The sequence below is a fragment of the Apteryx rowi genome, unplaced genomic scaffold (assembly GCF_003343035.1).
Source record: "Apteryx rowi isolate R43461 unplaced genomic scaffold, aptRow1 scaffold_2, whole genome shotgun sequence".
Lineage (NCBI taxonomy): Eukaryota > Metazoa > Chordata > Aves > Apterygiformes > Apterygidae > Apteryx > Apteryx rowi.
In genome coordinates, this window is record NW_020448307.1 from 5,181,595 (window position 1) to 5,199,309 (window position 17,715).

The window sequence follows — 17,715 nt, forward strand, 5'->3', positions numbered from 1 at the left end:
AGTAGGGCCTTACTTAGTAGGGCCTTACTTAGTAGGGCCTTACTTAGTAGGGCCTTACTTAGGGGTCAGTAATTATCAAGCTTCCCTGCAGGTTCCCCCAGGATCTGCTTGCCCGAGGAAATTGTTTCAGTTGAGATGGTAAATCATCGCTACACCACTTCTTATTCTCAAGCCTTGTTAAAACTACTCCACCGCCTGCTGTCCTTCCAGTCCGGATTCCTCGCTCCCCTTGCTGCCTCTACAAATAGGCAGACGGGAGGACCCCAGCAAAGGTCAGGGAGAAGGAACCTGTGACTGAAGGAAAATGCCTTGAACACGACTCTCCCGTTTCCCTAAGAATTCGGTATGGATGGGGCACTGTGGCTAGGGTAAATGTTTTCAATTTGCAACATAGGGAACAAAGTAATGTTCTGGTTTTTGACCTGGTCTTGCAGGTGGTGTAGTGCCTCTGACAGCACAACACACCGGAGGTAAGGGTCACTGAGCCCATAGCTTGGGAGACTCCCTAATTTTGCCTTTCCAAGCTTGTGAAAGCTTTACAGTTTGCAGCAGAAGCTGGTATGGCTGTAGGGCAAACTAAGGTGTGAAAACCTTCACATAAGTAATGCTAATAGGAATTATTTAACTCTTGACAGGGAAAAGAGACCTTTTACCACATGCTAATGAGAAGAAAAGTTCAGGCAGAAGCGATAATGCTCTCTAAAGCTATTCTATCAAAAAGGGCTAGCAAAGAAAAATCAAACCAAGGGTTGGTTTTTTTTTTTCAGTTTTCAGTATTGCAAAACAAGCTAGTACAGAGTTGTGTGATCATTTCACCCACCCAAATATATCAGCTGTGTATGTTGGCACAGTGCTGTGTGCAAGCAGCTATATAGCTTCTGGCTCACAGCTGGCCTTCATTCATCCTGCTTGAAGCACAAGTAGGGTAAATGAGCATCTGTTTGCCCTCATCAATGTAGACATACCCTTTGGCTTCATTCTTATGGATAAACAAAGAATGATTTTCTTAAAAAAAAAAGCTATTTTTAATTCTTTCTAAATTTTTGCATTTACAAAAAGAAAGTTCCAATAGAGCAGCTGGAAGGTTTCTGCATAAAAGGCCACATGGTTGAGTTCTAAAGAATGAGAATTATTCAGGTTGACATGGGCCCAGTGGTAACTTCTTTTTCTATCATTTTCCAACTTTTTTTAAATTTCATTTCTGGAATTTTTGCCATCTGAATGAATCATTGTGATTGTTGATAAAGAAAGACTATACTGAAAGTTCTGCCTACCATTTTCTTAGTATTGCCTATAGGAACTTCTGGAAAAGTCCTCCAGTAAAACAGGAGTGGCCAATCTTGGTTCCTGATTTAGCTGAAAAAAACCTCAAAACTTTTAATTTATGAAAATCTATGAAAATCATAAAAAAGCAATATTCTGGGCCATATTAACCAGAAAGCTGAGCAAAAAATACACATGATTACAGAAGTTTCAGAGCCTTGAGAATTTGAGGCTTTTATGGGGCGTAACGAGATTGTAGGACATGGTCAGGGTGCTTTCTATCCCATATGTATCTGTGCTTTAATTTGGCTAAGTATTTATGTATTTTATACTGTTATTAATAAATTAGGATTAATGTGTTTAACACTGTACATGAGTCTGATAAGAGCCCTGTTTTCATTCCAGGCTAAACTGTTTCCTTACATTTTTATTAATGACTTAGCTACAATATTCTAGACAGGTGCTGAGAGCCCCAGAGCTTTCATTACACGTGGGCACTAATTCAGTCTGAAACGTTTTCTCTCAATTTTACCATTTAATGTTGCTGGCTCTGTAAGTAAAGCCCTGTACTCCTGGCCTTTCTGGGAAATTTATCGCTAAACTTTTAAAAGGTTTCTCCTGCCAAAGTTGAATTGAAATATCCACCGCACAAGCCACCACGAAGTCACTAAGCAAAAGCATCCAGGCTGGATGCATATTCGCTGTTTCCCTGGAGAGAGTGAAAGAAAGAGCTCAGCAGTGGTTAGAGGTGTCTTAATGCGCTTTGGAGTTTGGAGTCAGCTCTAGACACTAATGCAGACTCTGGGCACTAGCTGCCGTTGGGAAATCGCTATTCGCAGAAGGACTCGACGGGCAAAATATTTTCTCCTCTTCTTAAATAAATAAATAAATAACATGTAATTTGCTGACACAAACTGTTTGCTTAAAGCGGGCAATAGGCCTGGGGGAGATGTTTATGATACAGGCTAGATTGACTTTAGCAAGCAGCAGCTGGTGCTTCCGCGCTGCTCAAGGTTGGAACGATCTTCCCTACTGCAAGGTGGAGAGAGGCAGAAAATGCAGCTGCGTCTTTCTGGAGCTTGTTTCAAAAGAGCAATGAGCTGGTAATTACCACTTTTCCCAGCTGGTCTTTATGAGGGTAAAAGGTTTAATCATACATTGAGGATGGAAGAGGAAAATACCAAACAGCCTGTAAACCAGCATTAATAAGTATCCCTCCTGGAGATGCTTAGAAACTTAAGCTCTTGTTGGTGGGGTGGAGCTGGGAGTGTAGACCAGCTCCGAAAGGTTTTCTGACAGTCCTGCGGGTTAAGCCCGTTGTATGTTAGGCTTCGAAGGAAAGATCTGTGATGGTGGTTTTGTGATGGCTGTGTGCTCGTTCAGCGCGGGATGATCTCCCTGGGCCTTGGGGCAGGCACCTCAACCAAGCTCGTTCGGAAAAACACGAACCAAGGAGGATTTTCTGTGGAGTTATTTCAGGCAGAGTCTCATTTCTGCTTGATTCATACAAATAACATATAAGCTCAATTAATGTGACAAAACATAAATATTTATACACCCATTTAGCTAATGTTTGCCTCTATTTATAAACAAGAACATCTTGCAAGAGCTGCTTTTTGAGGAGTAAAGTGTGCACAGAGAGCGCCTCCGTGTTAAATCAACCGCGCTTCACTTACTCTTCCGAAATACCAAGTATTAGGTAATAACTCAACCAAAGAGCAGCAATGGAGGTAAGTGTGGTGGAAATAACACTGAAAACGCATAAACTTCAGGAGACCTAAAAGCTGTTTGTTTACTTTGTTAGCGAGGGGGAGAAAAAAGGGAGGACTAAGCCTGTTTTATATGTTTTTAATGTTAAGTTCAGGGCATTTTTATCTCATTGTTGTAGTGGAATGGAGGGGAATTGGGGAGAAGAGCAGTCACGTAGCAATGTCACATAGCAATGGTCTTGCAGCCAATTTCTACTTGCAGACTTTCCTGATATGACTGATAGGAAATTGCATCAGACCCAGCTTGCGTTCAAGGTTTGGTTTTGCAGATCAGAACCCAATATAAGAGATTTTTTTAATAGTTTTGCCTGTGTCATGGTTATTTTTCTGTCAATTTTAATATTTTGTCTAGATAGATGATGGGATTGATAGCAGATGATTTCCATATCATCCTTTTGGGGAGAAAGAATACATTAATTTTGCCACATATATTTGGTCTTTCTTGATGTGAATTCATTAGGTATGGTCTGACTGAAAATAAATCCCAGGATGCGAAGGAGAAAGATCTAAGGAACTGTCTTAAATCCAGGCAGTGTGCAAGCATAACTGGCACCTTAAAGCTGAATTCGCCCCTGTATTCTGTATCCTTGGGTTAAATCCTAGTAAAAGTGGGTAGAAACCTCTGAGATTCTGTGGACAATTACATGAAGCAACGGGCCCTGTGAGTAAGAAAGCTTTTGTGAGCTTTTTAAACTAGCATTTTTTAATATGCCCTTTGCATACTTAGCTTATCATATGATTATTCTCTAGATTGACTTTGTTGATGGCCTATCCATCTAAGTTGGCTGGATTTGACACCTGTGTAGTGAATGATAAAAGAATATTTTGCTCTTGTTAGGAAAACTTAATTTATTTTGCACGATACAATGAAAGGGATTTAAATCACTTCAAAATGTTTTTTCATCTCATCTCTTGATTACTCAAATCAAAATAATAAAAATCTAATGAAGACCCGAGGCCCAAGTCTAGCAGCGTATACTTGTTTTTCTACACAGTCTTCATTTGTTATGATTATAACCTGTTCTCAGTTACACTTTCTGAGGGTCAGATCTTGAAGCAGGAATCCGTAATGCTCAGTGATGACCAGATACAGCAGCAAAAAGATGGTGTGTGAGGGGCCGTCTCGGGGTCCACCTTGCTCCCTGGGTGGACACCTATCATAGGCAGATAGTAGACTTCGGAAGGGTTTCTTTTTCACTGGCTTCTGATTTTTGAAACTTTCAGATTTACCAGGGTCACACTGCACCCATGTGAGGGCTAAAGATTTCTTCTCCTTTACATGGAAGTTGAATATTTGTGTCATGATGTGAGATAGGGCTCTGGGGCCGGCAGCCACCAGCATCACCCCTGTCCACCCCCATTGGCATGGCTGTGCCCTCTGCAAGGGACACCCAGCTCCAAGGTTTTGGGGTGATTTTTATTCCCTAGTGCATAGAGAGGCCAAGCCAATACATCGCATTTTGGTAATGCTGGGTTGAGCTAAAGGAGTCAGATATGGACTTGGACTGCGGTCCCAGTTCTTCCCTTTTCACGCATGATTGTAGGCGTGCAGAGCCCCTTCGGGTGATTAAAGGATTGACTCGGTCATCTCCAGCCACTGAACCATAGGCAAAGCCCTCGGAGTGTGAATTTTATGCAAGGAGAGAGATGTTTTTGAATATTTGTTCATCGGAAATGTTCCTCGGTCGCCGTCGCCGGTTGTACTGAAATGGATCTGCGCCCAGTTTTGCCTTCCTTCCAAGCCCAGCAAATAAACAGGCGTTCAAGTCAGTTAAGCAAAAACTGGTTTTAATTCTCTGTTATATATCAGGTGTGTTACAGATGAGGTGTGTGGGAAAAATGCTTTCTGGTGGTTTTGTCAGCCAAAAGGAAGTGAAAGAGCCTCTTTTATGTGCTCCAGGAAAAACCACCATGCTAGCAACGTGGCACGTGGCTAATAGCGCAGCCGACGAAAACCAGGTCCTGACAGCCGAGGTGGAGAGGTCCATAGTCGGGAGAGGAGGAGAGAAAACGATACACCTCACAGGTTAAGGTCTTCCGAAATAAGTGATTACATATTTCAAAAGCTGCTGAGGAAAAAATTGATGAATGTTAACATCTCTTTATATTGTTTGATTTCATTCTTTTTTCTTTTCTCATTTGTAATGCTTACGTATTCAGGAAGTTGAGGTAGGTTTTTTTATCTTTTAAATTGTGACTAGCCGTAGAGTGAATAAAAGTATGGAATATCATAATGTATGTTAAACTTTAAACTCTTGTTATCAGTTAATAATATTGTTATGGGTGGGATGTTAATACATGTTGGTTATTAATATGGTAAGCTTGATCTGTTGAGATGTTACTATTAAAATGCCATATTCATATGTTATGGCAGGGATAAGGTATTTCGCACACATTACTACCTGTCCTGGTAGAAAGTTTCAGAACAACCAAGATTTCTGTGCAGTCATTTTTGTCTTTATGGTATTTTATCGAATGCAAATTTTAAACCTTTTAAATCAAACTGATAGTATTATCTTATTTTTCTTTGTTTTTTTTTTCATATTGAATGCAAGAAAACACCTGCAAGTCGCTGTCGTGTTTAGGCACTGTATATTGCTGCATGAGCCTCCTGTGCCCCTCTTGCAGGGCGCCGCAGTGAAGCGGTAGCGTCCATTTAGGTTTGGAGGTGTGAAGAGTGCCTGCTTCGAACACAAGCCTTCTCGGGCTACGACACGCATTTCGGCACACTGCAGAGCGCTAACGCAGAGCGCAGTTCATTTTTTCAAATCAGAGCCTTAGGTGGGTCTCAGTGAGGCATGGATTTTGTGCTCAGCCCTAGCTGCAGGGGGAATTGCACCTTTACGGCACCGCAACCATTCGCCTGCAGCGCTCGCTAGCATTAATGCTGCAGCGAACCTAGAGCGCTCGATTTTCTTTTGTCCGACTGGCCAGGGTTATTTTGAAGTGCTATTCACCCGATTGCTTGAATGTATGTATTGTCATTATTTACATTTATAAATAAGAATGAGTTTTATATATTAAAAACCCAGTAGCAAAACCTCAAAGATTTTCTCTATTCTCCTTTTCAAGTTTTTTAAATATTTTCCTTTATGTACTTTTCTGTTATATACTGTCTTTTCAGGCACATTCTAAAATAAATATAATTTCAATTTCTAAAAAGCAGGACTAAACAGATCCGCATAAAGGCGAAGGAATAGGGCTACAGAGCAGATGGGTGTTTTGTACTTTTTCATGAGCAAGGTGCACTTGCTGTAAAATATTCCTTTGACACTGAAATTGAGATAAACCCCCTTTCCGATCCGTATTTCAAAACTGGTTCCATATGCCAACAGCATAAGAAATCTTTCTTGGGATTTGAATTATTTAGCAGTTTCTGATGCTGAAAAAACAGCAGCAAAGCAACACCTAGAAAAAAATGTAAGTAGGGGAAAAAAGAATATTCTCTTACCAGGAAAAAAAAATTATTCTTCTCAAAAAGCCTAAAAAACAAACCTGTATTTCTCAAAAGTGATTAATGCTTGGTGAGTAGAGCAGCACATCATCGATTACAAAGCGTTGCACCGCGATGAGTTTTTTACACTAACAAAGCTGGAGAATTCAAAGGCGACTCTAATAATCTGTTCCTGGTGCCAAATCCTGTCCTCCTCAAGAGAGAGCATAGGATACTTTTGATGTATCTGAAATAAATTATGAATAATCATCTTTGCTGGTATTGTGGGACGTCCTCGCTGGCCGTGAAGTTGGGGCAGGCGCTGAGCTCGCACGTGCTTGGAGAAGGAAAACGCGTTTCCTCCTGGTAGAGGCGAGCAGAGTCGCAGCCAGCCCTCGGCGTCCCCAGGAGCAGCCAGCCGCCCTCCCTGTCCCGGAGCGCTGGATGTATTAAGACAGAATTAAAGATTAATATGCAGAAAATTCTTACAGTGTTGTAGAAATCCTCCATGCTTCCTCGCTTCAAATACGTTGTTCTGTTGTTATCGCTTCCTTCCTTAACTATTTCTTGCAAGTGCTCCTGGATATTACTGGAATGAAAATGTAGTGCTTATGATATTATTGCTGTATTTCTGTACATTTGCCATGGTGTGATATATGTGTCCAAATGAATATATATATTTCTGGATTTATTCTGCTGATCTTTTCCAACAAGATCTTGGTGTAGATCATGTTACATTATCTAAACAATATAATCTTATGTTTATTATCACAGGTTGTAAACTGATATGAAATAATATAGTGTTGTTAGAAAATATTTAATAAGGGGCATACTTGGGAAAACAATTTGGAATGAAAATGTGAAGTGCTGAATTTGAGGAAATTTTTCATCTTTATTTTCTAATCAGTGTTTACTACTCTTCAGGACATAACCTGTTAATAGTTTTATCTGCTTTGGGTAGAATATGTTAGCAAGAAGAGAGGAGTTGATTCATTTGCAGTTTATTTATGTAAAACTGTACTGAAAAGATTGCTTATGTTTTGCCTGAGTTTCCTTTTTTTTCTTCCCATTTAGGATGATTATTTCAGAAACTGGAATCCAAACAAGCCTTTTGATCAAGGTAAATTTAGTACGTGTTTTGTGGTTGTCTTGTGTTATTTTGTGATACACACATATACTTTATCCTTTTTTCCCATGCATTAGGGAAGGCCCATACTCTTATTTAGATCTCATTCCCAATTTAGTCACAGACTGAGGTGATTCATAGCTAAGGGTTTGACTCATCTTTGTATTTTTCAGCTGTTTTTCCATGCCCATCCATTCTGTTTTGTATTGCATGATGATATATGGGCTTAGCAAGAGTTCTCTGTATCCATGAATCCCAGCCTAATGTGCAATTTAAAATGGGTATCTTCACATACATTTACTGTCATTCTAAAAACTTTGTTAAATGAATGTCATAAATATAATTAGTTTTACTACCCAAGAGGGTTGTCAAGAGGGCAATTCTTTGAAACTGGTTGTAATGTATGAATTTCAGGGCTGGTTTTCAAAACAAAACGGTCTTGTATATATGCTGCTGATTCACATACTGCTTCCGTCAATGACATTTTGCACTTTCTTTCTCTTAGTGAGTTGTCGAGTGATGGCAATACTTCTTTCACCAATTTCCAGGTTAGCCAACATAGGACAGGAAAAAGGAAACAAAGACTATTCCAGTTGCCTGTCCTTTCCAGTGCTATTCTGGACACAACGTGTCAGGAAAAAAAAGAACCTTAAATGTCCAGTTTAAAAGATATGTCAGATAGCAACTCCACATCAAGCCTGCTCTGCTTGGTGTTCAGAGGTAGCAACACGCTTTTCAGCTGGGGTGGTAGGAGACATTTCCTCTAAAGATTGTAGCCAGGCGTCACTGGAAACACGAGGAGCCCTGATGTAGGTAGGCATGGTGGATTGTGTTTGACGGTTGATGTCAGGTCAGGAAAAAACACTGGAAACAAAGAAATCTCAGCAGTCCATCCTCTGAAAGCCAGATACAAAAGCCGTGTATTCTGATTAACATGCCACAAGTCTGTCCTTAAAATCAGAATATTGTATTTTAACTTCACTATTCCTTAAATATGCTACTCTGGTGCCAATATTTTGTTAAACTAGTTACAACCGCGTACTAGAGCACCCGCAAAAAGTGTAGCGTGAAACCACTCGCGTCTCACATTTCGTCACATTCTCCTTAAAGCTTTCTCGAATGTATTTTTTCAGGAAAAATGTTACCAATTACATTTTGCACAGCTTCTTTTGATTTGGTAGACCCAATGATGAGCTGTTTGATTTGTGGAGGGCAACAACACCCCATATGTGGTGCAGGTCGATTAGCTTCTCTGGCTGCTGTTTGACAGTTGCTCATTTTCCCCGTTTGCAATGTTCAGGGAACTTCGTCGTGTAGCTTCTGTGCCTGAGTACCTGGGAACACAGGGGAGGCCAGGGAATTGCGGCTGTAAGATCTTAGGTACACGTTAGACTGTTTTTCCATTGCCTAAGGCATTTTTTTTTAGGAATCCTGGATTTCTTTGACGACTTTTGGTTCATTATTGAACATTGTATCTGTTAAATTATAGAACTCCAGCCATAGAATTTTCTTCAAAATGGTATTCTTTTAGTTTCTATCTACTTTTGTGTTTTTTTAACAGGAGTTATCCTACAGTCATTTTGAAAGGAATGATTGTATATGCAGTAACTACAAGACAGATGAAGTCCAGTCAAGTGGATTCACTGCACAATCTTTGTCTCTTTTAAATCTTGTGCTCGCCGTGGCATTAAGTGGAATGTAAGACTTCCACTGCCCTTCAGAACAGGCATGAATTTTATCCTTAATGAGTATAGATAACAAGCTAGGTGTGGTGAAGTGGCCATTTGGATATGTAATTGTGATTTTATATTCAGAAAAGGTATTCATGGAAGTAAGTTATTCAGGCACATTATTGAGCAGGCAGGTAGCTTTTTGCTTTAAAGTCTGAACTTGCATCTAACTTGATTTTATGTAAATATTGCATATCTTTCTTTTCCTATTTAGCATTCCCTGCTTCTCTGATGGCTGTGTTCCATTTGCAGGATTTCTCAAGTTTCTCTTCACTTCTCTTTCGCTTTTCCAAAGCGAAAGAACTGTATTTGGGAGTATCATAAATATCCATATTTAAAACTATTGATTGAGCACTTCCGTGAGAGTAGCTCATGAATTGGGCAGTTATAGGAAAGGAGTGAGCTGCCAGGCAGCTAAGAGAAGTAATCTATTTTTCCATGGACTGAGCGAGGATGAGCCTTAGTAATGTGAGAACGTTTGGCGTGGTGGTTTTAAGTTGTTACCTCTGAGAGTAAGCACAGCCAAGGCCAAACCTGACACGGGTGTCAGCTCCTATTATGAGTGTTTTTACAGCTGGCATTCTGCAGGGAGAGACGGATGAAGTGTTGCAGCTCTTTCAGGTTTCACATACTTCTAAAAATGTTTCTCTCTAGTGCTCTGGATTCTTAGGCTAAAATGCTCTAAGGGTAAAACCAGTCTTTTCCATTGATGCATACATACAAATCTCTAACTCTCCAGTGTCTCTGTCATACGCTTCTCCCCTTACCCTCAACAGCTACTTCAGGGCTTAAAAAAGAAGAAAACAAATTTTTTTAAAAAAGAGTGAACTCTCAGTCAAACAGTTAAGAGTCTGATAAATTGTGGGAAACAAGAAGTTGAGAATTACATGGCCTTCTCTGATAATGACTTATCTCCAGTGTCACTGTGTTTTAACCACTGGATAATGGTTAAAGAACAGCAGATGGCATCAGTGCTGCCTAATTGCAGGAGGTGAGAGAGAAGCATTGGGTTAAAAAAGGTGCCCAACCTCGCTTTAGATTTTTTTAATAACTGCTAAAACCAGCACCTTAAGTCACACCTGGAGAGGAGAGAAGCTGCAAATAAAATGGCAAAACAGAGCCAACAAGTCATGTTACAGAAAAGCACTTTGGCACCTTTGGAAATTAAAAAGTATGAAATTATGTGTGTGAATCATAGCACAAATGAGAAGGAGGAGTGAATCAGTTAAGAAGGAGAAGGAAAGGCATGGATAAATGAATGAAGGGGTAAGGCCGGGAAGGAGGCGCCAGGGCCGGAACAGGAGCTGAAAGCCCCGAAGCTTTGCTTATTTGCTTTGGCTTTGAACTTTGGTCATCTGTTTTGCAAAAGGGAAGTGTAAAAGGGAGCAGCTTTGCCAGTCTATGATTTGAACCTTAGAATTGCTGAAATGATTTAAGAAGGAAGAACCCATTAGAAATCTCTGAAGACACATAAGTGCTTTTAAAATTTCACTTTACATCTATTTCTATATTTCATTGCCCTTGAATTATATGTGTGTAGCTCCCGGGAATATTATTGGCGGCATATGCATATGAGAGGAGAAAAGAGTAGAGTTTCTGCCTTTATGGAGATGAAACTTCAGTGTCAAAGGACAGGGGAAGACGATACTTTTGTCAAGCAACGTATCTGCAGCAAAAGCCTTTTAGAGTCTCTGGGAGGGATTTTCAAAAGCATTTGAGGGATTTAGGATTACAAATCCCGTTGACTTCAAATGGAACTTGCACTCCTAACTCTTTCCGCCACCTGGTAACCCTCTGCCTTCCCAAGAGGGGGGGAAAAAAAAGGTAAATCTGGCAAAATATTGCAAAAAGATTTTGAACTGACAGGCTCTAAAACTGTCTTGTTCATTGCATTAGCGAGATTTCTGACTCTGGGCAAAAATACAAATCATTTTAGAAAATCTAAAATTACACGTGGATACCTTGAAGCAATACAGACAATTTTACATCTGTTGCAGATTCCTGTCTCTTTAGAAAGAAAGGGATCGTTTCTCTTTCAGCATAAAATCTCTCCTAGCATGCGGATAGTCTGTCTCTGCAGGGTGGAGCACAGGCCGGGAAATGCAGCGCGAGCGCAGGGCTCTGCCCTGCACCCCTAGGGATCCCTGCACTGTTTTCGTCTCATTTAAATCATGCAAATGGACTTTATTTGGCCAACGGATCTTTCTGGTTGACCAACAGGTCACAACTCTTCTTGGTCCTTGTAAAACTCACCCTGGCAAGGATGTTAAAATAAGCATTCAAGCCTTTCTACAGAGATCTCTTGCACAACAAAGTTACCTTAGAAGAGTGGTGTTTAGTTCGGTTATATTTATATGGTGCTAGTACATGTAGTATAGGAGTCTATAGCTGCTAACTCCTAAATTCATGGAGGGCTTTCCATGCATAGTGGTCACCTGAAAGCAAAAAGAAAAAGAGCAATTACATTAGGCTGCTGCTTTGGGACATATGAATGGGGTGCTGACAAGACTAAGCTATAAGAAATTGGCTATATATGTGTGTGTGTGTATATATATATGTATAAAATGCCATGGAGTTCATTTTGGCGCTTGGCTGTTTAAACGTCCCCTATGCTCTCGTGCAATTTTGGAGGTAGAGAAGCGTTTACTGTGCGTCCTTTGGGGTTCTTGCGTTGGAGGGCTGGCGTGGGTCCCGCGGGTGGAGCCCGCGGCTGCTCCCGGGAGCTGGGTGGCAGCTGCACCTTCTCGCCGGACGCTTGCCGCTGTGGGAGGTGTTCGCAAAGGCAAATTTCAGCCCCGCAACACCAGTCTCTCCAGGTTTTCCCTGCAGTCGTTGGAGGGAAAAACTTCTCCGACAGGTGAATGGAAGCAGACGCTTGCCTCTCTCTGTAGGCTACGCTGGAGATCTGTGAGCCTCGCTAGGCCAAATCTAGGCAGTGTCAATGCCCTCTCTTCGGAACAGGTCTGCAGCTTTCTGACGTTTGAAATCATTAACTGAATATTGCAATTGGGAAGCGAGCACGCGCGAGACCGTGGAGCGGGTGCGGGAGAGCAGGCAGGGTGGGGGTAACGGTTGGTGATAGGGCCTGTCGGCAGGGATCTCACGCAGGCCCGTGCAGGCATCCGACTGTATTGCACGGCTTTGCAAACCGACAGGAGTCAGAGGCTTTGAAAATCAGCAGAGTTCAGCTGCTGGGCTTATACTTGGTTTGCATTTTTTAAAGAAGACCGTGCTGGGCCCAGCCCTATATTTTTTTTCCTAAAAGAATAGCTTTATTCAGCAGATTGAATTATTTGATTAAGCGTTAGAAAAAACATAGCAGTGTAACTTAGGTGTCTGCTTTCTGCCTGTAATGCAGAGAAAAATAACTGCATCTGTTTCTCAAGAAAAGACATAGCTTGGTTTGTAAGAAAGTGCCCCGGCACATCTGACTTTCACGGAAACAGCCCCTAGAGTCTGACACAAGCTATCTTTGCATAACCTGCCTTTGCAAGGAAAGTCAACTTGCAGGGCTTAGCTGCATCTAGGAGGGTCCTTGAGCAATCAGCATTTATTTTTAGCCTTGCTACTCGCCAGCTTTTTATTCGTCTGGAATCTGGGAGAAGCCAATGTGAAGGTGAGCATCCCACTGACGGAGCCAACCTAACGAGGCGTTCGAAGAGCAGAAGGCAGGAGAGCGGAGAGCCTGACGGGGATTGCTAGTCATTAATATTGAACCCAATCCTGTCAGAGAGGCAGAAGTCTGAACGCAAAAGAGTGAAAGGAGCAGGTTAGTCAGGATTTTTAAAATATAAATCAAAGGGGGTTGTGTTTTTTTCAGGTTTTTTTGTTTTTTTGACAAGGTCGTTTGAGAGTTTTTAAGCAGCTTGACAGCTGACTTGACATACTTTCTAGTCTTCCCCATCTACATTTGCGAAAGAAAAGAGGGAATCGGGGGGAAAAGATTTAGCATAATGTTCTCAAGTCAGAGATTTTGATACAGTCATTAAATGTCTAATATTCTTCACCTATTCAGACTTGCCAGAAAATTAACCTATTAAGACTTTATGTATTATTATGAGTGAAAGCTGTTAAATAAGAAAATAAACTTGAGTTATTGATACTTTCTGCTAAGAGCCACCCCTCAATAACTGTTGTAAATTCTTTTAGGGATAAATAGATGTTATTAATTTTTATTGGTAGATGCCCAAATGAAGAGTGCATTTTGTTAAGTTTAAGGTTGCTGAAAACAATTTGGAATGGCGTCCAATTTGCTTGTCATATGGCTTTTTTAGAGCATCATTACCCAGAAGATAGAAACTGTGAAAGTAATGGGATACACTTTGTACTGCCGATACATAAGCTCTTAATCCAAAATGTTTAGACCATTGAGTTGCCATTATTATTATTATTAATAACAAGGCTATAGAAGGACACAGTAAGAGGGGGGGAAAACTTGATTCTGTAGAACTGCTGAGTTTTTTCCTAAATCTGCCCCTAAAACCATCCGTTTCTCTTTATTTTGTCCTTGTCACTAATACTTTTCCCCAGTAACTGAGAAACCTGGACAGGGATATTCCCCCCCTCTCCTAGAGCTGTGGCACATTTTAGACGTTATCTGCCCTGAAAACCTCCCCCAGCCCCAAATCCCTCTTCCATTGAACCATATGGAAATCCTCATCTGCCTGAATAGGACCTGGCTATGACCGACTCTAATGTCAGACATGCTAGCGTGGACTTGACTATAATTATGAATTTCAGACACATACGCTATCATTTCAAAGAGTTCCCCTTGAGCACTAAGTCTGAACTAGTAAAACACCCTCACTTTTGAGGAGGAAACTCTGCTTTTGAGTGGATTGCAGCCTCCAGTGTGGCATAACCTGAGTTTTGCAGTCCAGCAGCCCCAGGGAAGTGAATTTGTGCAAATTTAGGGCTTTGCATCTAGAGATGGATGTATTGGTATTCATGCTTCCTCTCCTTCTGCACAGAGTTGTATCTCTGTCTTTCCAGGGTCTATCTGGCAAATCCAGGCTCCAGAAATGGCGTTGTGCAGCTGTGCAGAATAAAGTTAGCCTAAAATTTGTAATCGTTCCAAAACCAAAAAGACGATAATGGGAAAGCTGTGCTGCAGGAGGAAAATCATGGAACCTACAATTATTTTTGAACATGTAATTTTCTGTTAGCCAAGTTAAGATGTTCTTTCAGAAAAGCCTGAATAAATTCCTTTCAGAAAATTGTTTTGTACTGTACACATTTCTAGCCACATATATATGTTAGTTTTATAATAAATATTTTCTATTACTGTGCCTCAGATGGCAGTTTTCAATTGAATAACTTATTTTGCAATTTATTTTTTGACTGTAGTTGAATTAGTTTTAGAGGCGTATTCACAGGACAATCGCACATGAATTGTGTTTGGAAATCTTCAGTAAATCAGTGCAATTTTAAAATGTGCTAACTGAATCAACAGAAAACAATAGCCAAGATGCTGCACCTAAAAGAAACTACCCACCATCAAATGCCTTTTGAGCACATTTGGCTGCTTGTATCCTCCAAGCAGGTGCACGCAGTCATCTTCATGTGTTAGAAGCGTAATATTAAGTTCCTTATAAGTTTGCGAGCAACCAATTTTGTCATTAAATATGGCATCAGAAGTGACGGAGATGGACTGACTATCTGTGATGATATTATGGTTAACGTGCTTTGAACNCATTAAATATGGCATCAGAAGTGACGGAGATGGACTGACTATCTGTGATGATATTATGGTTAACGTGCTTTGAACTGAGACGGTGATCGATAGGCTGCTTGCCTGGGATTTTATTAGCACTCAGGGAGCTCTTGTTAGGTTTGTCGATAGTGGTACTGCCTTTCTTTTAATATCTCTTACTACTTTGACTGCGAAGCAGACGTTCATGAATTTTTAAAGGAAAATTCATACTCCCATCGTAGTGCTCATCTGGCTCCTGTTGGAGTGGACGCAACTTTGGGAATGCCACAGGATCCAACCCTGCTCTCATTGACATCACTTGGTAAGCAAGGGACTCCTCTCCCTTTGCTTCAGTTTGGTGTACAGGAGCCCGTTTGGGGAAACGCTCTTAAACCTTTAAAAATGAACTGTGTTTGGCAAATACATGCCTGCAAAGCTTCCTTCCTTAAGCTCTAAGAGAAACTTCAATGTGTTATTTAAACCAGCTGCTTCTGTTTATATTCTGATTTAACAAGGCCAAACCAAACAAGGGCAAAGTCTCAGGCTTTGAAATATGATTTGGCTTAAATATTGGATAGCAGAGCAGGAGATTTATACTGCAAGTCCGAATGAGTTTTAAATCATTAGCCAATCAGAAGAGTAATTTGCACAGTATTAAAACTTGTTTATAGAGCTGTGAGTTAGCAGCTGATTAGTAGCTTCACTGGATTCTAACTGGAAAAGAGGAGCTCCTTCAGGGAGTGAAGGTAAAGGCAGAGGGACAGTGGCCATGGAAAGGTACTGCTCTGAATTTTGAGGATGAGAAGAATGTCAAAATGAAGACAGATGACTTCAGAATGAGATTTCAGTAAAGTGGGTATTGGTAGGGAAAAAAAATTCAAGAAAAAGAATTAAGACAACTGGCATTTTCTTAGTGAAATAATGTAGTGGGCACAAACACAATTTATGCAATAGCCAAGAACTGCTGAAAAGCGACCAGCTTGGTTATCGACAAGGTTCTTAGTGACTTCAATCGCAAAAAATTGCATAGAGAAAGTGAAAACTAGGTTGAACTACTAAGGGAGCACAAACTGTAGCACCAAATTCAAAGTCAGGTGCAAAACAGGATGCTTGGCAAAGGATTTAAGAATAACAGTTTCCTACAAGTGTATTAGAAGGAAGAGGAAAAAACAAACAAAAAAAAAGATGGCTTACTGCTTGGTGGAGAGAGAAGCCTGTATAAAGGCAATGCTAAGAAGGCCAAAGCATTGCTACCTCTCTTTGCTTTGGTTTTCAATTGAAAGGTCAGCTGTGATCAGGTAGTTATCGCAATTAATGTCCTCAGCTAAAGTGTGAGATTCTGGATTAGGGGAAGAAAAGGCTGGAGTAAATTAGATGTTTGCAAATCGGCTGGGCCCAGTGGAATTGATCTAAGGGTTAAGTGGATTGTCTGAAATCATTTTAGAACAATTAAAAGTTATCTTTGAAAACTCGTGGAAACGCAGAAGGCTGGAAAAGGGCAAGCAGGGTGCTTACTTTTTAAAGTGGAAGAAAAGAAGGAAATTGTATCTGGTGAGTTGAACTTGAAATCCTGAAAAAAAAATACTGGAATAAATATTGAAGCAAACATTTGTTAACAGCAAGTAGATAAGGAGATGAAAAAAAGCCGGTATGGAGGACATGAAAAAAAGCCAGTATGGATGCCAAACTAAACTAATTTTCTTCTGTGACATTTACAGGCCTTGAGACTCAGGGATGAGCTTGCAGTATCACCTATCTTGCCTTTAATAAGGCTTTTGACATTGGCTCACATTACCTTCTTATAAGCAAGTTAGAGAAATATTGTCCAAAGGAAACTACTGTGAGGTGGGTACAAAATCAGTTGGAAGAATACATTCAGGTAGTAGCTGTCAGTCTTTCAATGTCAGACTGGAAGGATAAATTGAGTAGGGTTCCTCTGATCTATTTTGGGCCCAGTATTATTCCCTATTTTCATTAAATAGTAGATGTTGGAATTAGTATGCTTATTAAATTCAGAGATGTTGCCAAGCTGGAAGGAGCTGTATGCATGTTAGAAGAACGGAAATAAAATTCAGAGTAGCCTTAAGAAATTAAAAATCAGTCTGAAAACGTAGGATAAAGTTCAGTCAGGACAAATGCGAAGTTATGTACTTAGGTAAGAATACTCATCTGCACAAAACAGGATGAAGAACAACTGGATACTCAAATTCTGAGGAAAAAATGCTTGAGGATTACAGTGGATTACAAACTGAACATGAGTCAACAATGTTGTTCTGCTGCAGAAAAGGCAAATGTTGCACTGGCACATGTAACTATGAGTAATCCTTCGGCTCTGCTCAGCGCCAGTAAGACCTTGGCTGGCATAAACTGTCCAGATTTGAGTATCCTGCTTCCAGGAGGGTATGAACCAACTGGAAAGAACCCAGAGAAAAGTAAGAAATATGATCAGAGTTACAGAAAATACATCCTGGAAAGAAAGACTGAAGGAAAGGAGGTGCTTCTGTGGAAAAGAAACAAAAAAACCCTATTCACAAATACATAAAATTAACTGCAAAAAGAAATTGTTCTTTGTCTATTGAGGCTACAAAAAGGAGCAATATGTTTAAATTGCAGCAAAGGTTATTGATTTTAGCCTTCATAATGATAAGGATAGTTAAGTGTTGGGACAGATACTTTAAAGAGGCCATAGAAGCTCTGTCTTT

At 40.5% G+C, this 17,715-nt stretch overlaps 1 protein-coding gene across 1 annotated transcript in view; it reads left to right on the plus strand.

Moving 5' to 3' along the window:
* Positions 1-17,715, plus strand: part of SPOCK1 (SPARC (osteonectin), cwcv and kazal like domains proteoglycan 1) — a 319,830-nt gene that overhangs the window by 101,588 nt on the left and 200,527 nt on the right. The window contains exon 2 of the mRNA XM_026063359.1: positions 7,540-7,585. Coding sequence (XP_025919144.1) covers positions 7,540-7,585 — 46 coding nt within the window. The remainder of the gene's footprint in view (positions 1-7,539; positions 7,586-17,715) is intronic.